At 47.6% G+C, this 23,385-nt stretch overlaps 3 protein-coding genes across 4 annotated transcripts; 1 reads left to right on the top strand and 2 right to left on the bottom strand.

Moving 5' to 3' along the window:
* Positions 1–5,775: 5,775 nt before the first annotated feature.
* LOC142814294 (uncharacterized) lies at positions 5,776–9,313 on the bottom strand. 2 transcript variants are annotated; one of them, XR_012894904.1, is made up of 4 exons: positions 8,686–9,313; positions 8,311–8,557; positions 6,213–6,534; positions 5,844–6,141 (listed from the first exon to the last, which is right to left on the bottom strand). XR_012894904.1 is itself a non-coding variant. In XM_075892888.1 (3 exons), the coding sequence occupies exons 1-3, from the start codon at positions 8,822–8,824 to the stop codon at positions 6,357–6,359; spliced, it is 564 nt and encodes a 187-aa protein (XP_075749003.1). In that variant the 5' UTR covers positions 8,825–9,313; the 3' UTR covers positions 5,776–6,356. The 2 variants fall into 2 exon arrangements, 1 of the variants encoding a protein (XP_075749003.1); XM_075892888.1 differs by having other exon boundaries at positions 5,776–6,534.
* Positions 9,314–10,224: 911 nt separating this feature from the next.
* Positions 10,225–17,553, bottom strand: LOC119164400 (thyrotropin-releasing hormone-degrading ectoenzyme). The gene is made up of 2 exons (XM_075868408.1): positions 15,776–17,553; positions 10,225–11,157 (listed from the first exon to the last, which is right to left on the bottom strand). The coding sequence occupies exons 1-2, from the start codon at positions 17,515–17,517 to the stop codon at positions 10,779–10,781; spliced, it is 2,121 nt and encodes a 706-aa protein (XP_075724523.1). The 5' UTR covers positions 17,518–17,553; the 3' UTR covers positions 10,225–10,778.
* A 1,013-nt stretch (positions 17,554–18,566) lies between these two features.
* Positions 18,567–21,073, top strand: LOC119164395 (glutamyl aminopeptidase). Its single transcript, XM_037416578.2, has one exon. It carries the CDS (start codon positions 18,809–18,811, stop codon positions 21,038–21,040), a length of 2,232 nt encoding a protein of 743 aa, XP_037272475.2. The 5' UTR covers positions 18,567–18,808; the 3' UTR covers positions 21,041–21,073.
* The last annotated feature ends 2,312 nt before the right edge of the window (positions 21,074–23,385 follow it).

Here is a 23,385-nt window from a genome sequence, read left to right as displayed (position 1 = left end):
CTCACGAGTTGATCGCCGCAAAATATTTTAAACCCGTCCAGTACGAGCGGAGTGACAAGGGTTTGTGGCACACTGAAATTGCATTCTCTCTTCTCTCGCCCCGACGAAAGCTCTGGAAGCAAATCGGAGAGGGATGACCCGGGGGAAGAAAATACGTCACGTGCGCCTCGTGACCTTGAGCACCTTTTCTCTTCTTTTTTTTTTCTTTCGAATGCGTGGCTTTTCAGCGTGATCGCGCTCGCTCGCGTGGACATGTCGTGGCCTTCCGCGGCGGCCTCAGTAATAACCGAGTGCGCCATGTTCAAATCAGCCAATGGCTGATAGATGGCCTTCTACGAGTGATTTTTGAGCGTCTTCCGTCATTTGTCGAGAGAAGAGAAAGCAATGGGCCTTTTCCGGATAGATAGTCTGTGCGTGCTCACCGCCCTCGAAAAGGCACGTGCCATAATTTTTGGTGGCCAAAACGTCACGACACGTGTGGAACAAGCGACATCTGGTGCCGCAAACATGCAAGTGTTTTCCCCAAAGAGAAGAGAGGCGCGAACGCTGGCCTCAGAGTGCCTACCGACATGCGGAGGGCTATATCGGAGTCCAAGAGCCGCCAGTTTTGATTTCGGTGATCTCCACTTGGGGTGCTGTTCGGAGGAAAACGCCCATTTTTAGCTGGCTGAGAACTTTTTTAAAATTTCAGACCACGTGCTGCGCTGTAATATTTGGCTCGCATGTTCTCGAGAGCCTCGACTACCTATCGGCCACTATGGACAGCGTTTTCGGGCTATGCTCAAAAAGTGTTGCCGGGCCCATTTAATTAACAGCTCTGCTGCAAATAGACCCGCAATCAAATTTATTGAAATGAGACGAAACACCATGGAAGAAATAAATGCAATATTTGCAAAGGCTGCACGCTCCTACCCTTTTGGTGAAAAAAAAAAAAAATATCCGTTCAAGTTCGTTGCAGTGGCATGTCACTCCAAAAATTAAGTGCGGGATATCGAAAAGTTCTAAAGGCACGTATTTTCACGCAAAACATTCTGTTCCTGTGTTCTTATTTTTTAGTTCGGTTACATTTCTAATATCGCTCATCTTTTTTCGTGCATCCTCTTTTATCAGGTGCTAATTCGTCGTGATTTATAGAGCGAACTTTCGTCAAAAAAATAAGCCTCTGTTCCTTTGTGTCTGCTGTATCTATAACGTAATCAGTCAACCTTGATCTTTGCAATTATGTGCTCAAATTTGAGTGCACGCTTAAGAACCCCAGGTGGTTGAAATTTCCGGAGCCCTCCACTACGGCGTCTCTCATAATCATTTGGTGGTTTCGGGGCGTTAAACCCCACATATCTATTAACCATCACCTTTGCAATTATTGCATTTGTTGTAATCTTGCATAACATTTCCTTCGCTGTCAGCCGTGAAGATCGCAAAAAAAAAAAAAGAGATGAGTCTGAGAGGAAAAAAAAAAAAACGTTCCGCACCAGTGGTTGCGTCAAAGGCCCCGACATCTCTTCGGAGGTTGGTTGATTTATGCGTTGTAGGTCTTTGCTTCATATTCTCACTCGTTAACGCCCACATGACGCCGTTCGTCTAGAACGGCTGCTCTATAACCCCTTCAGGCGCGAATTAAATCTGACGTAGCGAAAAAAAAATTTTGTTCAGATTATGAATACATAACGCTATTAAAGAAGGAATCCACAAGAAATTCAGAAAAAAATTCATTGGTTCAATTTTTCAATGGCGTCCACATATGTGGACATTGCGCCTCAAAGCAGTCATATTGTCACGTGACCGTTACCCAAGCGCGCGCACGAAGACGCAGGGAAAGGAAGACGACGAAGGTGCGCCATGGCTTGTGCGTGGGTTTTTCGCCATACTGCCTGTTGTATAGGCTCTAGTAAATACATATTTTACATCTCGCTTTCCTTGTTGCAATACCCATGAACGGTGGAGAAGAAGAAAACAAACGCTTTTATTTCGGAGGCTCGCAAATAATCATTGCAGGAACACTGCTTAGGAAGTCTTTTCCGCAAAAATAATCAGAAAGAGTCTATTTGGTATGAAACAAATAAAAACAGTCGTTCTGAGATGTCAGACAAAGGAAAATGTTGCATTTCCTGCAGCGGACACGGCTTTTGGATGTGCATTCCTCTCTCCGGCAGCGTTGTGCGTTAGCCATGTTTACTTGCTGCGGCCAATGATTAATCCCATCATAGCGAACAGTGCTGACTGGTAGTGGTGAAGCATTGGGTACCTTCTTTTTCACTGTTCGGGAGTTGTCATTGCTCGGACGTCCACGCTTCTTTTGTGGCTTATTGCTGTTCAGCAGGCAATTCGCGACGTCTGTTTGGAACGCCATCATGTCCAGTGTCTCTTTTCTTAGTAGCCCTGCTTTATTGGCATCCCTTAAGTATTCAAGCCAACTGTTGGAGAGCGCAAAAGATGCAAAATGGGAAATCACTCTCACAGGCCACTTTTTCGTTCGCGTCCGCATTGGGTAGAGGGACATGATGAAGTCTAGTTTGTCTACTCCACCCATGTATTTGTTGTAGTCCAGGACTACCTCTGGACAGTCAATGTCAACGTGGACCTTTTGGGATTCGCTCCATCTTCTCACGGTGCCAATATTTCCAACTCCAAGGTGGGTAGAAGCCATGTTGACGGTCCCGTTGTCTTGCCAACGAACAAGGACAACTTCGTCGTTCTGGGAAACCCGCTCATCATAGCTTCCCCGTCCTTCTTTCTTCATTTCCTTGTCTGTTTTCATGACGCATCCTGCCAAGCGGTTTCCCCTAATTGTGCCACTAGCCAAAATGCCGATCTTTTTTAACTCAAGAAAGAGCTTCACGGACGTAAAATAATTGTCCATGTAGCACTTGATGTTCTGTGCCTTCGGGAGGCTTTCAACAAGGCGCATTACGACGGAGCCACCAAGGCCAAGATGTGCATGTTCTTTGCTCACTCCCGTTCCCTTCCCTTGGTAAAACTCAAAGTCATGTGCAAGACCGTCAAAACTGCAGCGTACAAAAACCTTCACGCCTTCTGGGTTCGGTTTTCCTTTCACAAATTGCTTTGCAGCAATGCGTCCTGTGAACGGCACCATCTGTTCATCGATGCTATTCTGTTCCAAGGGAACAAGCTGTAAGCAGCGGCTTCTGACAGCTTCTAGCAACGGCCTAACTTTCCAAAATTTGTCTTGGCTGTTCGGGTCCCGTTCTTCATTAGCGTCGCTTATGTGGAGAGCGCCTCTGATTTTGAAGAATCGCTTCACGCCCATCGAATCGGCTATTGCGGGAATCCTCGTTGCAGTTTGCCAATACATTCTGACGCGTGGGTATTTCAGAACACCCATCAGCATGAGCATTCCAAAAAATATTTTGATCTCTTCTTTTGTAGTGGCTAATACGGCACCGTCTCTTTGCAGGACATACCTGTTTGTGAATTCAGCAAGGTCTTCAAATATCTGTTCGGTGAAATACTTGCTAAAATACACAAGTGGCTGCTGGCATGTCGAGGCTACTTCAGGATTGTAGTGGCAGTCAACATCACTTGGAGCAAAATCTTTCTTCACCCATTTGAACTCAGCCTTCGTAGATGCCGCAGGTGCGTTCGAGCTGACCGTGGCGTCTGGTCGTGCAGGCAGTGCAGCTGTGGTCGTGGATGCGGTCACCTGACCATTGGCAGGCTGAAACAAACAGCGTAAATTAGGGTCAAAGTACCTTTAGACAGTTTGGTGCCATATGTTTCCCGAGAACACAAAATAATGTCTCACAATCTCGAGCAAACTTACTATGTTTTCTTCATTTTCTGCTTCCAATTCGTCATCTGAAAAGTCGCCATCTGAGATATCTCCATTTGATATTCTCATGAGGATTTCTTCTGCTGTCGCATCATCAACTTTCTGACGTTTTGAAGCATGATCTTCAAGTCCTGGAGACAAAAAATCACACATAACCATCATATCTGCGCACACGGTGCGAAATGGCTGCCCTGCAACAAAGGCAGCACTAAGGCGCAATGTCCACGATCGTGGACGCGGTATTTTACGCACCCTTTTTGACGTTATAAATAGTTTCTAGTTGCAAAAGTCTTGTTTATTGGCATGAGGTATCTCTTAGCTCTTACTGACAAGTGCATAATTTCATGCCACCTCGAATGAAACATAGCAAGGGCTTGAAAAGTGAGAGCCACTTACGTGCGCCGCCGTAAAACGTGGAGGCGTCCATCTTTGAGAGTTGTTTTTGTAGTTATTTTGTGTCAGCTGCGGCAGATGGCGCCACGGGTCGCTGCAGCAACATGAGGAATCTTCGATTTGGCTTGCACTAGTTCAGAAAAGTGCAGGTGCAGAAAAAGCGGTGCCAAGCGGTGCAGTGAGCGTGCAGCGCCGGTCGAGCAAGTGCAGGTGCAGCCTCAACCACGCCTCGGCACTAGCCGACACTAGCGCGCGACGGCTACAGCCAAAACGAAGGCGTGAGTTGACGTGAGTGCAGGCCGGAGAACACCTTGTAGTGTAAGCCTAAAATAGCCGCCTCCGCCGCCTTGTCCGATCAATACACGGCCGTGATGGCACTTCTTGTGACTGCGATGGAATTGCTGGACTCGAGCAGCGACGACGATTCCGTCAGCGGTGCCGTTTGCAGTGACTGCGACGATGAGTACGACGATGCGTGCATCTTGGTCGCGTGCGCGTTGGTGCGCGACGATGCCAACCGTGTACCCGGGTACGAAAGCATTATCGGCAGGTACCATGAGTATGAATTCAAGCGCCTCTTCAGGCTGTCCAGGGAGACTTTTGATAGTTTCAGGGCCAAGTTCAAGACTTCAGCCTTCTACCCAAGGGCAGTGCAAGGCCGCCAACAAATCAGTGCCGAAAAAACATGCCTCATAGCGCTTGTGTACCTAGGCTCACAAATATCTATGTACGCCATAGGCGACAAATTCGATGTTACCGAGTCGTCTGTTCATGTTTGTGTGACACGGGTCGTTCACTTCTTACACGCTATTAGCGATGAGATAATTTGCTGGCCTAGTAGCGCGGAAGTGACCCGCATAAAGAACGGCTTCCTCGCCAAAAGTAAAGGCAAGGGCCCAAGAAACACCATCGGCTGTATCGATGGATCACACATCGGGATACTCACTCCAAGCGAATCTACGCAGTCTTACTTCAACCGGAAAAAGTGGCCTTCGATAATCCTGCAAGGAATCTGCGACGACAGGAACAAGTTGCTGAACGTGTTTATTGGGTTTCCAGGTTCGGTTCACGACGCCCGTGTCCTGAGGGAGAGCCCCTTCTTTGCACGCGCAATTCAGGAATGTGAAGACAATTATATACTGGGTGACAGTGCATATCCACTGATGCCATGGCTCATGACCCCATTCAAGGACAATGGAAGTTCTTTTCCTACGTGGAAAAAGAGCTTCAATAAACGACACAGTCAACAACGAGTGCTTATTGAGAACACCTTCGGCCTGCTTAAACAGCGTTTTAGGAGGCTCTACCTTGTTGATGCAAAAAGTGTGCAACAGTGCTGCTATATAGTTATGGCTGCGTGTGTGCTACACAACATGTGCAACGATGAAAGGGACTTCCTTGAGGAACTTGCAACGCTTCCCCAAGAAGAAGATGTGGGCAATGATGAAAGTGAAGGAGATTTTGATTGCAGTCTGCCAGGCTACAGTCAGTCTCTGCGAGAGTTCATTGCAAAGGAACAGTGCTAGAAGTTCATCTTTGCTTCGCGATTTATTCAGTGTGCAAATGTTTTGCGAAGTGGGGTGCCGCGTCTAGAAGCAATGTTTTTTTTTAACAAATTAGATGGAGTAGACACTGCTAGTGTTATAAAAGTTTATTGCCCATATTATAACCCGTCCTTATTTGAGAGTACGTCGATCAACCGATCGAATCGCTGCATGCGCTCATCATGCCGCTTTGCCTTTGCCTCTTCCCATTTTTTTCTTTCCTCCAGTTGTTTCACTGCTGCCTCCTCTTGCTTAGCTCTCGAAGCTTGCATTTTTTCTAATGCCTCCAAGAGCGGCGTGACTTGGGACCTACTCTGGCGCTTCCTTTTTGGCGTTGTGCTGCTCCGAACTTTGGATGCTGTGTTGCACTCGACTGGGACTGCTGCATCTTGAGGTGCTTCAGTGATGCTGGTGCTGTTGAAAGTAATTGTACAGGTGCCATGTCATTTCCAGGCTACAGCACAAATTAAGTAATTTTTACTTACTCTGGACTTGCACTAGGCAGGATTGTTTTTCCAGGCTCCAAGAGCAGCCTTGGATTTACACTATGTTCTTTTTCCAAGACTTCTGCCAGCTCTCTGTAATAGACACTATGAGAATCACTGAAGATATGAAGACACAATCGTAACTTACTCTTCATATTCACAGTTCACACGGTGGTGACCTGAAGAATTGTTGTCTTTTTTTGACTTTTTATATGCTCTGTCCAGCGACTTCCATTTGTTTTCCACTTGTGTGGCAGTCACGTTGCACAAGAACTCCGTATTGATGGCCTCAGCCAACTTCTTCCACAGAAGCCTTCTTGTGCTAAACAAAAAAGCAAAGCACAGTTAGTAGGAAAGAAGGAAGCGACGTAACGTGACCCAAGTCTTGCAGTAGCACATGAACCTTTCCTTAGTACTTCATATGTGTAGCTTTCAGGGATAATTGCTAGGGATGTTCGATTATTCGAAAATTTTGGATAATGAATCAAACAGCACTGTATTCGGTTCCTAAGTCGAATCGAATTGCACATATTCTAAGTAACAAATATTCTTTTAATAATCGGCACTGGCGGGAGAACCCCAAAACAACGAAACAGCTACAAGTCATTCTTTCAATCCCTAATGTGACCTGTACGCAGCCCAAGCTTTTGCAAGACTACCTACACTATATTGATTGTCGAATGAATGCGCTTCTGAAAGCTCCATTCTTGCTCAATTTTTACTGCACTTTAGCTGTATCGCATTTATCAGCTCCTGTCTTCGTCTTGTAATAACCAAAGGTGGGAACTACGAGTGCTTGCAGCTTCACGACTAGCAACAGATACAAGTTTTGCGTTTGCGTAAATTGTTCTTGCAGATGTAAATTTCAACGCCCATTGTTATCCGCTTTTAGTGCGCAGGCCATGTTGTGATGACGGGTTGATCTGCTCCGTTACATATTTAGTTGTATCTGCAATGTTTGGTTGTAAATTGTTTTGTTTTTGTGTCCCAATTTTATTTAAAGTGAGGTGACAAAGTCTCACGTTGATAACGCTAGTCAATGCCGTAGTTGAACCTACAATTACAAAATGTTACGAATATTCTAGTTCCTGCTGCATACGAGATTACCTTAGTTTTCGTAATTGTGGTATTTTGAGTAGATTCAAACTGACTGTAATGGCCTTTGTCGAAAGTTTGTGACTATTTGTTTCAAATAAAATGTTCTGTTCTAAGGCTGTTTTGAAAATGGTCTACTTACTATTCAAACAGTATTCAATTACTATTTGTATTCTATTTGGTGCCATTACTATTTGACTCTTACTTGATTAGGTTCCGAAATTCACTATTCACACACTTCTGATAACTGCGAACGTTCTTTTTGTGCGGGAAGCATTATGTTGGAGAAGTTGAACATTGTGTAAATCACTCTTTTGGATCATAAAGCTTCACTAAGGAGACAGCCATATTCTAACCTGTCTTTGCATTGTAAAACATGCAGCTGCGCAACCTTGTTTGCTGACACGACGGCGCAGTCTAGGTTCAAAGATAGGGTAGCACGTGTCAAGAAGCATATCTCTTTTAACAATGAGCTGCACCATCTTGAAAAGTGGCAGTGCGAGAGAAATGCGGACAGACAGTGAAGACACAAGGACTGCAGGGCGAGACTTGCTAGAGATGTGCCTCAGAATAACAACATGCAATTCCCTCTAGTGCAAATTCTCAAGGCAGCACTACACTTGCAACATGGCTTGAGCTTGGAGGTGCTGCACCTTTTCGGCAAGACAGCGGTTGTGCAATGCCCAACACAAAAGCACCGTCGCTGTTTTTGAAGATCACTTGACTTAATGAAACATTACGAATGCCTTCGTTGTGTATATATGTGCGTGACTATACATACTGTTTGTGTGTATATGTAAACGTATATGTCACAGTCAGGCGCATAGCCAAAATTTTTTTTCAGTGGGGGGGGGCAGTAAAATGTAAATTGCTGGCAGTAAAATGTAGGCAACAATAACCATCGCCATTGTGAACTTCATGCGCCCTTATCTTGTTGGTGCTTGCCTAGAGTGAAACGGAATAATAAAAAGCTGCAAATAATTTTGGACATAGGATGACATACCGAAGTGCCCTGGTTTTTCCCACCAAGTCCTTCATTTCCGAGTATTTGGCGATGAAGAACCTTGTTTTTCGGGCGCTCCAAAGCTCTTCCACATCTTCAGCCGACGCGGCTGCTGCTGGAAATGCGGCTAAAGCCCCATCGCTGTCAACGTCGCCGTCGCAGGCAGGAGAAGGCGTCGGCGGTTGTGCCGGAGGGGGGTCATTTTCACGATTCCCTGCCATGAACCGCAACGTAACGCGCTTGCCGTCTGCAAGGGCGAAAACCAAGATTAAAAATACCGACATAGCATAAGCAATGCTACGAGGCTGTTTGCTGACCGACTACGACTCCTGGCCGCTAACCACGTTTTTTGGCAATGCATGCAGCCTGACTTACCTGATGCCTCATAGACGTAACCGTTGGCGTCCGTCATAAATGACCCGTCGGGATTGTGAAGTGCCTTAGCTTCCTTTTGAACGCCCTGAACAACTATTTGCAACGTCGTCTGCTCTGGCCTTGGGGGGACGCCCGCCATGCTGCACTACTCTGCACCTGCTTTGGAGTGCGTGCACGCCGGTACAGAACTCGTCAGGAACTAGGCTTACACCTAGACAAAACGAGGGAGCCAGTGCAGAGGGTGCGACAGAGGGCGCGCGCTGCTCCGGCAAAACGAGGACGAAGGTGCTGCACCCTTTGAACTGGTTCAGCCGGTGCAGCCAAAACGAAGAGACCAATGTAGTGATAGAGAGAGCACTGGTTGCGCGCGAGATTCAAAGTAAATTTCGAGATATTGAGCTGTGAAGTTGGCGTCCACAAATGTGGACGCTGCGCCTGAAGGGGATATCTGCTTGTTTCGTTGACACGATTGACATTTGCTTTTATCACGCGTATACACTTTTTATCTTTCTTCCTTGCATACTTCACTTGAAACGTCTTTTATCAACGCTCGCCAATGTGGAATATTATGACGCGACCTTCGGGGATTAATGCATTGCTCGTCAGAGCGTGCGTGCCATTACTGGAAGCGCCGCTGATGACTGTGATGAGGACGAATTTCTGGCTACGCCCCTGCCACGGTTTGTGCAACGCCTGCGTTGCTTTGTGTGTACGTGTATGTGTGTTCGTGCGCACGCACGCATGTGTAGGTTATGAAGAGTGTCTTCCACCGCGTTTCAGAAGATCGGTAGTTTTTAGACGCGTACATCATTTTCACACACACCCACACGCACGCGCACCTTCCTGTGTGATAGTTATCTTAGTTGTGGAAGGGGGAGTAGTGCTGGTGTAGCTTTGGTGGGGGGTAAGTGCTAGTGTGTCTTCCGGAAGGGGGGGGGGGGGGGCAAATGTTTCTTTTGCACCCCCCTGCCGACGCCCATGCCTTCCACTAAAAAGGTAGAAGACAGCCCAACAAATTGCTGCGAAGCGCTGGCGGCAAGCCGAAGAAACAGGAAACGGGAAAAGCAAAAGGCAGTGGCACCTGCGGGAAGAACCCGAAGCTGAACACCTTGACAATACCTTTTCTCATTGCTTGTTTTTGGGAGCCCCGCCGCGGTGGTCTAGTGGCTAAGGCACTCGGCTGCTGACCCGCAGGTCGCGGGTTCGAATCCCGGCTGCGGCGGCTGCATTTCCGATGGAGGCGGAAATGTTGTAGGCCCGTGTGCCCAGATTTGGGCGCACGTTAAAGAACCCCAGGTGGTCGAAATTTCCGGAGCCCTCCACTACGGCGTCTCTCATAATCATATGGTGGTTTTGGGACGTTAAACCCAACATATCATCATCTTGTTTTTGGGACCTCCCCCCTCCTCCTCCATTAGATTTTGAGGGGGGGGGGGGGGGGTCTAGGGCACTCTCCCTGGCTACGGGCCTATACGCCAAGGACGATCGTGCTTCGTGCCCGTGTAGTGTCTTGCGTGCGTCGAGGATCAATCTAGCATAATGTAGATAAAGGATATTGCAATGAACTAGAAGCAACCTAGCAACAACTTTCAGCCACATTAGTTTTCAGAATCGTCTTCCTCTTTTCAAGGAGCAACTTTGCCTCTTTTTTTTTGATGTTACGTGCAGTGGGATTTACGTAATTTCTATGCATACCCGCTTATGAGGGTAGTTTTCCGATGGGCCACGCCGATTCCCGTGGCACATACGAGTTTGCTGGGACCACTGCTGCCTTCCTAATTTTTAGTGGACAAGCGGTCACCAGTGGTATATTCAGTGGCACACATACGTTTAATAAAGTTCTTTCAGTATGGGAGAACAAGAAATGATGCTCTTAATTTGTTTTCTCGGCATTCCGTAATAAGAACTTCGATGTCCAATATACCACAATAAGGTGATTACGGTTCTCGCTAATCTCCAATGCAACTTATATAGTGAACGGTAAGAACACCGCATTTAACATCGTAGTAGTATAACGATCGAGTACACCTCCGAAGATAGTCATAGCGTTCAGATAAGCTGTGTCGGGAAGGAACGAAACTGCGTCCGTGCGGTCAGCGATATGTCCCGAGGAAGACCCCGTCGTCCGTCTTTTGATAAGGGTTGTGACGACGCATGAAGAACAGCGCGGGGCATTTCTCGTGTCCAAACTGGCAGCAGTACTGCAACACGTCGTACTTGAAGTCGCTTCGGGCAAGCGGCATCGCCGGCTCTTTGGCGGCTGTGCCGAGATCCGACACGATCCCCTTGCATATGCGCCGGTTCAGCGCCGACCATTCAGAGCGGTTCGCCACGGCGTCGTGGGGTAAGGCCCGCGCGAGCCGAACGAAGTGCGTCCAGGGAAGCGTGTCGCGTTCTTTCTCCAGGTACGCTAGCGACGCGAAGAACATCTCGAAAGTCCTGAAATGAAGTGCAGAAGCATATAGTCGGTCTTACATGGTATATTAAGAATGGACAGCTTAAGGCGAAAGCCTTTAAGGGGACCCTGCAACACTTCAGCGTGGCATTCGAGGCTCCCTAGAACACGCGAGTCAGGCCTGAAAATTACAATTCTCAAAAATCAGCTAAAGTCGCTCCCCCTCCTCTCTAGAAACGATGTTATATGCGGAAATGGCTAATGGCTGCATGTCAGCATAGCGAGCTGCATAGTCACTGCGCCCGCCGCGGGAGACCGCCACGTGCCCATGCGCACACTCGCGATCTCACCGAAGATTAGCCGCGTTCAATGAAGAAATAATGTGCGGGAGTAACAACAAAACGTGGAAGGTGCTCAAGGTGATGACGAGTGCTTGAAGCCTCTTTCCATGGCGCTGAGCCTTGCTTCTGCGGGTTGCAGGGAAGAGTGCTTTTTCCCTTCCGACTAACGACTTCTCAATGACGTCATGTTGTGAAGTTCAGCACGTGATGTCACTGTGACTTCATGACGTAAGACGTCATAAATATGGTCGCTAAGTGACGTCATCGCGACGTCATATCTTGGCGTTTTTTTTTTGCACCACTCGTCCGCGATATAGCGAGGAGCGCAGGGCGCCGAAGCCGACGGTCAAATTTCGCGTTTGATGACAAATGTAAGGTTATCGCCTCAATAATATCTGGCGATTTACGCGCCGAAACCGCGATATGATAAACAACGTGTGACGTAATGGAGGGAAGTTTCGACTAGCTGACGTTCTTTAACGTGTATTGACCTCGCACAGTACGCGGCCCTCCATGCATTTCGCTTCCACCGAGATGCGACCGCGGCGGCCGGCATCGAACCCGCGACTTCCGGGTCAACATCCGAGCACTATACCCGCCACACCACCGCGGCGGACTGTCAATTTAGAGTACCACTTGAAGGGGCACTAAAGAGCAAAACGATATTTCGCGTATTAGTAAAGTAAAATTTCATAATCCGAAAGCATCGCTCAAACCGCGACACGACACTTGCTATAAGCGAGGGAACACGCGAAAAGAAAATGCGGGTGGAGACACCCCCTTGATTGATAGCTCCGCGCATACTGTAAACTTTTGTCATTGTGGCGCGCAAAAGTTTACGCTATGCACAACCAACTGGCCCGTACCCTTGCTCTTCTAGCCGATATTCCCGCACCAAACGCCGTGACGTTATAGATTTGAAGGAGCCCACTGGGTCCTACGTAGCATCTCACCGATAAAAATGAAGTGCATTGTCATCTGTTGGTGCTATACGAAACATACATTTTGATGTTTCTGACGTCACATACGGAGATTTCGGCGCGAAGTTTAAAGATGAAACTTCAACCTTGATTTTCTCCGCTAATCTACTTACGATAGTTTAATATATGAGATTGAAGTTCCCCTAGTACAGTTTGTCAGTCTAAACCATGTCATTGTGCACTGAAGCACATAAAAAAAAAACGAGATTTCGGTCTCGCGTTCATTCGGTGCGGCAAACTGAAACATCGAAAATTTGCAAAAACCAACGTAGATAACTTTAATTTGCCGAAAACGAGCAACAGGCCCTTCGGGAGGCACTGCGAGTCTCGCCGCCGCCTGTGATTGGTCGAAGCTCTGTGACATCAACGATGGTATCGCGAAGACAACTGACGGCGCATGCCTGGAGGCGATGCCGTGTTGTCAGTTTTGCATCTTTTTATGCAGAAGTAGGCGTGCAGTCGCTGTTACGGCGAGCTTTGCCAGTCACAACGAGTACACTGCATATCCGTGAATGTTCGAACCGGTCGCCATTCTAAGAGCAATAACTGAAAATGCTGCCAGTGCTGATGATGCGGCACAGGAAAGCATGCCCCAACCGGCAGCCTTCAGCCACGTCGGAAACATGAACTGGTACGTATAAAGCCACGTTCAAGTGGCAGTCGCATCAGTAGTGTCGTATCGCGTATGAAACGTCCGTTTGGTAGCTTACGACCACGTATCGAATTCTTCGGTACGGCACGTTTTTTTTTTCTTTTTTAACGATGGGTTGATCATTGCTTTCAAGGAAACTACGTTTCGTATCTTTCAGCATCTCGTCGGTTGGCAAGCGGCTGTTAAGGCTGGTGCACACCGGCGACTAGTAGCGGTCGCGCGACCATTTGCGACTGGTCGCAAAGCGACTGCTTTCAGTCGCGCGACTGCGGTTGCAAAGCTGCTGGAACCAATCAGCGATGCTGAATTTTGTTGCTTGTTTTTCCGTTGCGCTGGCGAGAACGGATAAAAACAAGGTATGCGGCGCGCTCAGTTTGCTCCGCTCCCTCCGAGCACTAAATCCGAGCACTAAAGGTACGAGTGCCATAATGCCATATAGTAGGTGCTCCGAGTAGTAGCGGGGGCTACGACGACGCGGTGGCGGACAAGCCCACACCCCAAGGAGCTTCGCCCCTAAAAATAAGCCAAAACTAATACTTGGGCTACAAAGGAATCTACACTATGCCGGCGTCCGCAGATACCCAGACTAGCGGAAAGTGAAAAGCGAAACTGCTTTGTCCATTGGTTTTATCGAAACGGTTCTACCTGTAATTGTCGTAAATGTCGTGGGTGCGCCAACATTTACGCCCTTAGCGTTGCGTAGTTTACCCAATACAACAATGCCCGAAGAAGCTCATCACTTTGTTTGCGTTTGATTACTACCGACGATCTGTATGTAGCGCTCTTTGTGCTTGATTTCACTCTAGTGAATTGATAGAAATGATACACTCAGGCATGAATGTTAAATCCGATAAAGAACAGCAGCACTGCCACTCGCTTTTAGCTGCGTATTGGCATGGTCTGCGCTGCACGCGCACTTCGTGCGACAACGTCAACTATTCGAGAATTTCACTGCTCAAAGTGCAGCGTCGTTGACGCAACCAGTATCACACGGGTAAAAAGTACTGTGCAATGAGTCAGGCAGTGTGATAATGTCAGAAAAAGAAGTCACATGAGTGCTGCTCTTGGCCACAGATGACATGTGCTTCGAGCTGCGCTAAAATATGTATTCCTGTTCGCCACGGGTATGATTGAGCTGTCGTTCTGCAACTGACGTATGAGGTGGCTCCAGTTGGAGTCATCGTAATTGACACGGTAGAGACCCTCGTTGCCCACATTTAGCAGCAACCAATCGTAGAAATGAGCGTTGGGAGCCTTCAACGTTACCTCGGGAGTAACCGTCAAGTCATCTTACCCTCCAATACTAATTTTGGTACACGCCAAGCTAAATGGGTGATCTCGTGAGCACCCAGACGTAAGTGGCTAGATAGATAGATAGATAGATAGATAGATAGATAGATAGATAGATAGATAGATAGATAGATAGATAGATAGATAGATAGATAGAGGCCAAAAATGCTTGTAGTAACCAAAGAAATGCGCCACATTTAGAACCACCTGACGTTACGATGGGAAATAGCGCGAGTGGTTTAAAAGTGGTCCCGTTTTCGCCTGGTTAGGCTGGACAGGTAATGCCAATTAGTGGGGCCTTGTCGAACCAAGCAAGCAGACAATTATTCAGTGGCAATTGCTGCTACTGTGGCTTCCACCACTTTCGCTCAGCTTCTGCTACGGTCAGCGGCCACGCTGGTAAAGGCGGTCAACGTTGAAGCATGGCAACAGTGACGTGAGAAAGACCGCTATCAGGCGGGTAATTTGAAGTGCTCTAACGCGATGCGGACCGCTAAAGCGTGCTTCGATTTCAAAATAAGCACTTTCTTGGCCCAGAAGAAGCACTACATGGTTTCGGGACCGCTATTTCAACCATCAACGTTGACTTGACATTTGCTGTTAGTGTCCATTAAAGGTCGCCCAATTTTTTATAGGAAACTATATAGTACTCCCATGCGCTTCGCGCACTCTGAGGGGCGTTCCTTCGTCCAAAGTTTGCTCGCTTATAGCACGGTTGTTTAATAGAAAATCGCCAAAAAACATTCGCAGGCATGTTGTGAGAAGTCATTGACAACAATTTTTCAATAATTTCCCGAATTAAAAACGTCTTCATTGTCCCTTTAGTTCTATAGTATGAGAATGATATGCTTCAAAGAATTCTAACCGTTGTCCGAATGTATGTGGGGGCGGGGACCTTTGATCAGCTCACAAACATTTAGTCCTCGCCGCCCTCTTGACTGGTAAAAAAAATACATTTAATTGAATTCAATTCAACGATTCACCGCTTATAAATGCGTGAAATTTAAATGATCTGATTACTGAACTGTCGGTTGTGGAAGGGCAACAGAATAAATCGTAGTGTATTCTATTAGAAAATAACTCAATGACAACGCACGCAATCATCTAGTTAGAAATATTGTACACATGGCATTTCGAGTGTTTTTTTTTGTAGTACGGTTATTTAATTGCATGCTACTCTATTTGTGTACCGCGCGTTGCTACATTTGTTCCAAGAGAGTGGTGGGGCAAAGCCAGTTGCAGGTAGGCAGCTTTTTCCTTTGCTATCCTCTCTACGAATAGTTAATTCTCTTTTGTACAAATGAACTGACGGGGTGAGGTATAAGGTATCTCATATCTTGACACGGTGATCATATTTTTTATCGGCCTAAGTGCGTTACTGAACGAAGCATAGCCTAATTTAGATTACTTAGAAAGAATGCATTATACTTGCCTATAGCCAGCGAGAGCCAGATGGAAGAGATTATCGATAATTTGTGCTCTGTTCGCCACGGGTATGACTGAGCTGTCGTTCTGCAACTGACGTATGAGATGGCTCCAGTTGGAGTCATCGTAGTCGACGCGGTAGAGGCCCTCGTTGCCCACATTTAGCAGCACCCAGTCGTCGAAATGAGCGTTGGGAGCCTTCAACGTTACCTCTGGAGTAACCATCCACACAACAGCCGTCACGTCGATCTTCTGTGGCTCGCTAGCGTAGGAAAGTGTAATAGGTATTGGCCATATTGTTGCTGGCATTGACTGTTGCGGGGCCTGCATTCGACTCCTCGAATCGTGACAGCTCGAACAGAAGAACGGCTCCTGCATGACGTGAATTGTTTCGGCGTCTTCTCGTACGACCTTCAGGAGCGGATAACCCGAGTGCTGTCTCCACACGGACGTATAGTTAGCTATATCTTCCATTGAACTGGAAGCCTTCAAGCTGTCCCAAAACTCTTGTTCTGCAACATCATCACGCCCTGTCTTTTTGAGAAAATCGGTGGTGGCCACTTTGAAGCTGTCCTGGCCGACAGCGAAACGAAACATGGCTAGGAGGGAGACTGCAGCGATTGGTAGCTCGTAGTCGTATAACACTTTCTCATGCGTCGGACCGAGGTCCACGCTGGACAGCGTGATGAATCGATACAAGTGAAGTATGTCGTCCAGGAGCCACTGAGGTTTGGCGAGCTTAAGAACTTTGATGGCGTAAAGGACGGCAAGACCCCTGTCCAGCCACGGCCCTACGGTGACCATGTTCCCGAACCACGTGCTCAATAGTTCTATGGTCAAGCGCAGGTAAGGCCGGCCAAGGTTCGTGTGGAGTCCTCCGGCGGCATTCGTCTTGAACGTACCGGCTCTCACGACGACGAGTTTCCAGGTGGAGCGACACGCGCGAGGAAACCTATGGAGAGCCAGAACGTCCAGTCCCTTGTTTGGAAAAGATATTCCAGTGGCCTCCGCCGCCATCTCGACGACGTTGGTGCAGAATTCGAGGAGGTGCTGAAGCCGCGGCATGTTTACCATGTGAGCGTGGAGCGTAGTGAAGCCATCAGTTGCCTTGGGCAGTGTGGTGACGGCTACGGCGACCTGATTGACCGAGATCGGAGGTGTCTTCTGAAAGACGGCATATGTCTGTCCGTCGAGTGCTTGGGTGTCCTTTAAGAGATCCCAGCTTGAGAGCACCGCGACACTGGCATTTGGTTTAAGCACGGACAAGCTGAACGTAGACTTCAGCATGACGCTCTGCACGGTCGGAAAGAAAGCGGCATCGTGCAGCTGGTCGACGTACGAGGTGACCGTTGTGTACGAGTCACCCGCTTCGCGGTACATTCCGGGCGGCCACTTCCGGTGATCTCCGTGGTGAAGGCTTCCAGAAAAGCGTGTGGACAGCAGGTAATCCGCCGAAGGCTGTAGATTCCACTTCAGCTTGAAGGTCGTGAAAGGCGATTGCGAACCGACCAGTTCAGCTGTCTCTGATTCCCTAGCGTGGCCCACGCGCGGTCGCACGCTTACTTCGCTGAGCGTGAGGTTCCTTGAAAAAAGTGTGACGAGATGAGTAGCGTGGTGACAGGTTATGTGCAGGGACAGGTCACCGGAGAAGGTGGACGTCAGGTCTGTCTCGAGGCGGATATCGTAGTGCTGAGCGACAAACTCAAGCTGCGAGGCGCGGCTGTGTGCATTGAGTGTCTGTGCTTTCATGCGGGTAAGTATGTGGAGAAGCACGAATACGATGAATGCCGTGGAGGTGGCGATGCCTATGAGGCCGAATGCACATGGCAGAATCAAGTCGGTGCCTTCGCAGAAGTATCGGCGAGGGCGTGAGTCGCGGGAGTCATGTTCCATGCAGGAGCATGAGTAGCATCGTTGCTCCGACATGATTTCGCCAGTCACGTCGTCTTCCAGTGGCTCAAGCATCGCACCAGATGTCACCTGCTAGTTGTCGTTGTGTGCTGATAAGTAGAGTAAAGTAGAACTCGTAATTCGGTGGCATGCAAAAAGCCAGATGAATGGTCTTAAACACTTCTTCGTCTTCAGCCACTCAAAGAAGGCGTTTCATAATGGCTCTATTCGTCGTAACACATATCTATAAAGATTATTGGTCGTGGGAATAAAATGCAAGATTACAGCTGTAAACAGAATGCTGGAAAGTGAAAATTCATCAGTAAGTTAAAGAAAACGTGACAAATTAGACATTCCTCATTCCCTTCCAGCATGCAGTTGTATCGTACTGGAGATACGGAGGTGATTTCACACACATATCATTAAAAAATTAATAAAGCTGTTTCCATTCGGCTTACCGCCTGCGGCAAGAAAGATATAAAAAATAAGTTTTACTGACAGCCGACCTTATCAAGAAGAACTTGGTTATTGCTGCTATTGATAGTAATCTAGTACAACACAGTTGCTACATTCCTTTTTCGTACCAACGAGGATAGGTCATAATGATGATAATGGCGATGAAAATGTCCTAACAACTCTATAGATCATAAAAATATTTAATGAACATTTTGTACATAAGCCTATTTGTGGTTGTTGTTTATAAAATGGTGCTAAACTTAAGGGGTAAGCTGGCTGGTTGATGAACTGATCACTAAAGCACCACTGATTTTGTGCCAAAAGAACTAGAGCAAATAAGCAAGCAAAACAGTAAGGAGCATTCCGTTACCTATTACCTCGAAAGTTAAATCATAGCCACAGGGTGCATGAAGTCATAAGCAAAGAGTTATCAATACTGTACTGCAGCGATATACCGGTATTTGTTTGGGTCGTGGGTGAGAAAAACTCCTTCCTCGCGGTTCTTGGCCCATGTCCCTTCGAGGGTGAGCGCCATCATAGTGAAGACATCATCATCATAATCATCATCGTCACCATCATCAAATATATTACTTTTTGTGCTTTGTTTTGCGAACTCAAGGAGCCAAATATAAAGGAATTTCGTTTGGAACAATAATAAGACCGAGAAAAATTTTAAAGAAGACAAGGAAACAAAATGAAAGCACATAATGTATTAATGCTCACAATGCAAATTATAGCATCGTGGGGCTACCCTCTGTCGTTGGAGAAAGAAATGGCCACTGTGAGCTATAACAGGAACGATATTTCACATTCCTCAAAGTCGAGTTTATTTGACCGCCAGCGGGCTACGGTCGGAGCAAAAGCGTGGAACGCTGTCAAGTGCGTGGCTTGCGCCATAGTCGTTCCACTGGTGGTTCTAGCCATCGTCTTATTAGCTTTCCCAACAAGTCCCAGGATGGGACACAGTAGGCTTCGGGGCGCCACGCTGTTCTCGGACTTGGCCGTTCGTCCGATTCACTATGATCTACAAATCACGCCGAATTTCCATCGCCAATATTTTACCGGTGAAGTGAACCTCATGGTGGAGTGCTTACGTGACACGTCTTTGATCACCATGCACTCAAGGAACTTACTTATCAAAAAGGCCGTCCTGCGAGATGACAGCGGTAACAATATCGACGTCGCTTTTTTCACAAATGAGGACACTGGCCGGCTCGAGTTGAGGTCGACCACTGGGAGGCTGCTTCACGAAAGCCGTTATAACATAACCATCGACTTCAGTGGTATTATGAATAAGGAAGGAGATGATATCTCGCTTTTGATTGACAGCTATTCGGACGCCGACAACCCATCCGAAATCGTGAGAGCTTGGACATTCGCCAAGCTGAGAAGCGCTCGCCGGCTGTTTCCGTGCTTCGATTCGCCCAGTCACAGGGCTACTTTCGAAGTACGAGTGCTTCGGCCAAAATCCTTCGTTGCCATCTCGTCGGCACACGAAAGCAGTTGCAAAGGCGTGGGCGACCGCGTGTTGTGTACCTTCCAGAGAACCGTCAGAATCTCGCCTGACCAACTGGCGCTAGTGGTGACCAACCTTAGCAGTGTCACTCAAGGTAGGGTGACCTTGTGGTCTCCGGCGCTCCCAGCCCTGGCAGATCTTGCCGATAGAATTGTGGCCGTCGCTGAAAAGGAGATGGGAGTGAAACTGCCGTGCGAGAAGCTTCGAGTAATCGCCGTCACGACGTTGGACAAACCCGCGTCGACAAAATGGTGCGTAGTGATCGTCGAGGCCAGAGAACGGGTCTGCTCACTGACTGCTGAGTTTACGAAAAAGAAATCAAGCTGCGTCGTGCCGCTCGTCGGTCACGTCATCTCCATGTGGTTCGGTGTCGTCGTTGCCTTTCCGGACGACAGCGATCGCTGGCTCTGTGTCACATTGTCCGTGTACTACTCCTTCAAAGTCCTTGGAATTCTATTCCCCACCTGGGGTATCGATGAGCTCATTGCTCTCCGTGTGCTCACCTCTAAAAGTTCCTACAGGGAGCCGAAACCAATCAAGTTCGTTCTCCAAGCACTGCCAGAACACGTGAACGCGATTGTCTGGAAGTCAGTAGGTATCCTGCGAATGTTCGAAAGCGTCATCACCTCCGCCGTTTTTACAAACGGCACCACGCGATTCCTCAAGTCATTCCAGTACAAGGCGGCCAGCAGCAGCGACGTGCTGCGGACTCTTGATTCCAGCTGTGCACTATTCCGAAACCTGTCGACGTGGCTTTCAGATCCAGTCTACCCGCTTGTTACAATGCGTCGCACCAACGCGACGTATCTTGCACTGCTGCAGGAGACATTCCGTGACCTATCGCGTTTTTCTTACCCTTCTCGCAACGCGTTGCCCATGACGGTTACTGCCCGGAGGGGTGGTACGCAGGAGCCTAGTTTTGTGTCCTGGATGACTAATATTTCTCAGACGCTCCAGATTCCTCCTACCTCTTCCAAGGACTGGATCCTTGTTAACAGTGACGGCATCGGCTACTTCCGCGTGTTGTACACCCCGCTGGACATGTCGCTCATCACAAATCAGCTCAACGAGGACCCCAGCGCGTTCACACCTATTCAAAGAGCTGTACTCGTCGATGACTTGTTCTACGCGGCGCTGAGTGGGCGCATCACATCCAACTACTTTGCCGAGGCTATTAAGCACTTGCCTTCGGAAGAAGCCTGGCTACCTCTGATGACTTACCTTGAGCTGGCTGCTAATATCCCTTACCAGTGGTTGGGTGCTTGGAAGGCCGGGGGTGTGCTCGACTGGAGGGTCTTTAACGTCAACTTTTGCTCACGGGCATTAGTCGGCAATATGAAAGCACAGCGAGAATCCGCGAAAGTCCTCCTGCGCGAGTCTCTCCTCGCGCACTGCTGCGCCTTCCTCTAATCCGCGTGTGCACAGACACAGTAAGTCAGTGGAAACTCGTCTACTCGAAATATTTGCTACCTGTCACAATGAACGAACGTTTAACAATTTATAAACTACAACTTCTGATTCGTGAATGTCTAATCTCAATGCCACGCAGTTAGAGACGTGAAAATAGCTGTGTGCCAGGTTCTGCAGAGAAAAAAACATTTTTAAACCATTTGTTTTGTTAGTAAAACAGTCGTCTATATTTGAATTAGTTCCGACTACGTCTAGTGCGCAGGACGTTACGCCGTCCACTGCATTGTTTTTATTCCGACAATAGGTGAAGCAGCCTGAAAAGGGGGCAGGGTTAAACGAAACTGTCATTTCCATTTATAACAGATACACCTTCAAGGTAACCGGAGACGCACCAAACCTCAAGCATGAAGATAGCAGGGCGAAAGAGGTGGGCTTTATCAATGAGATTGTGCACTTGATGTCGTTTATTTTTTGCACTGAAGATATTCACGAATGACTTGCTTTACTGCATTTTGTCATATCAACCAGCATAAAAGTGAATTGGGTGTTATATTTATTTATCTCTTTTAAGGTGGACAAAAGAGCGGGGCGCAAGACTTGGCGAGACATCACGAGATCCGCAGTTTCGCAAACGAGGCTTCTCGTTGATTCACGCGGCCGTATGCACTTCGCTCATGATACTCGCGTGCCTGTATATGGCCTGCGATAGATTGACAACGCCAAGTTCATAGCCACTAAACGATGGAGTGGCCTTCCTCGAGTGTTGGTGACGCGCGAGACGAAAGACTGAGGGGGAAGTTGTGGACATCTCTCAAAAGCGAACGAGAAATGTCAGCTATAGCTCACCATTCCACTCTACTCAGACAACACTTTTCGGCACTGCTCGACGGGAACGCTATCCTGGTACACGTGCATGCTTCTAAAAAGAAACAGCCGCGCTTGCAGCGAGAAGCGAATGCACAGAGGACGAAAACTAAGAGCACAACGTTACACAGCCGTGGCACTGGCAAGTGCACTCTGTGTGAAGTCATTCTTCTCGCTTTGCTTTCTTGCGGGGCATATCAAGCTGACACGTCACTTCTGAGCACGGTGGCACCAACCCAATCCTATCCTTGCGCATGCGTCTACACGCCGCAGCACTGTTCGTTTAGTTGTAAGGGGTACTAAATGGCAAGGCCGCAACCCAGTATGGCGCTATCGAAACCGATCCCTAAAATATTCTATGGTATAGGACTCCGTGTTTCCGGAGTTTATTTTTCTTGAATTTCGGAAAATGTTTTTCGGAGGTCCTTTTTTTTTTGAGGAAGTTAGTCGCTTGTCGGAGTTTATTTCTCGCAAATATCCAATGATCTCAAATTCGGTGTTTAATTTTGAATTTCAATTTGTCGCAAATCGCAATGCCTTTTTATTAACTTTAATTTTAATGAATATGCGTTGCGTTGTTGCTACTAATCTTGTTTCTTCATATTTTGATTTCACTTCTTTATTTACTAAGTTCGTAAGGATTTTGATGCACTGCTGCAAACTTACTCAAGTATACTTTAGAGGGGGGGGGGGGGGCAGGATCTAGTCTAGCTGCTTCTTAGCTTTTTCTCCCAGCCTTCCCCATTTTGTTGATGAAAGATGAAGACCCTATTATTATCTTTATTCTCCATACTCCCAAATATTACATGAAGTGATATCTCAACACGAAAACATGCGAACAAGTGTATTTTAGATAAGTTCGGAACGCGCAAACACATACCAGCACAAATACTTGGCTACAGTAAATGTATGTTTGTTCGTATTGCAACATTAAAGCTGGTTTTAATAGGCATAAGCATACTTTACAATGTTGCTGCCACTGATGGAGGTGTGCTCCTTTCCATCAATGATTGTCAGCTTTGAAAGTGCCCCCTGTACGTTGAAAATGCCGTTTTAAAATCGCCGCTTATTCTTTTTTTTATGTGGGGTTTAACGTCCTAAAACCACCATATGATTATGAGAGACGCCTTAGTGGAGAGCTCCGGAAGTTTCGACCACCTGAGTGCACCCAAATCTGAGCACACGGGCCTACAGCATTTTCGCCTCCATCGAAAATGCAGACGCGTCGCAGCCGGGATTCGATCCCGCGACCTGCGGATCAGCAGCCGAGTACCTTAGCCACTAGACCACCGCGGCGGGCGGCGCTTATTCAATAAATCGGAGTTTTCAGAACGTTTACTGGCGAGTGTATATCGTATTTTTTTATTTATTCGAAAACACGGAGCACACCCCAACAGGTTGGTCAAGTGCTGAACAACAAAATTGAAAGTTTATTGCTGTATTGGTTCTCGCGCTCTAGAAGGTTAACGCGCAATGCTCGG

The sequence above is a fragment of the Rhipicephalus microplus genome, chromosome 1, assembly GCF_043290135.1.
Source record: "Rhipicephalus microplus isolate Deutch F79 chromosome 1, USDA_Rmic, whole genome shotgun sequence".
NCBI classification, from domain to species: domain Eukaryota; kingdom Metazoa; phylum Arthropoda; class Arachnida; order Ixodida; family Ixodidae; genus Rhipicephalus; species Rhipicephalus microplus.
Note: the sequence above shows the minus strand (reverse complement) of the source record. Positions and strands in the feature narration are given on the sequence as shown.

Excerpts from the sequence above, each read along its gene's own strand:
- LOC142814294 (XM_075892888.1), bottom strand. The coding sequence starts at position 8,824 with ATGGCGGGCGTCCCCCCAAGGCCAGAGCAGACGACGTTGCAAATAGTT. Across the intron at positions 8,558-8,685 it reads TTACGTCTATGAGGCATCAG|ACGGCAAGCGCGTTACGTTG; the intron begins GTAAGTCAGGCT and ends TCGCCCTTGCAG. Across the intron at positions 6,535-8,310 it reads GGAAAAACCAGGGCACTTCG|CACAAGAAGGCTTCTGTGGA; the intron begins GTATGTCATCCT and ends TTTTTTGTTTAG.
- LOC119164400 (XM_075868408.1), bottom strand. The coding sequence starts at position 17,517 with ATGAAAGCACAGACACTCAATGCACACAGCCGCGCCTCGCAGCTTGAG. Across the intron at positions 11,158-15,775 it reads CTGGCTCTCGCTGGCTATAG|AGACCGACTATATGCTTCTG; the intron begins GCAAGTATAATG and ends ATATACCATGTA.
- LOC119164395 (XM_037416578.2), top strand. The coding sequence starts at position 18,809 with ATGAAAGCACATAATGTATTAATGCTCACAATGCAAATTATAGCATCG.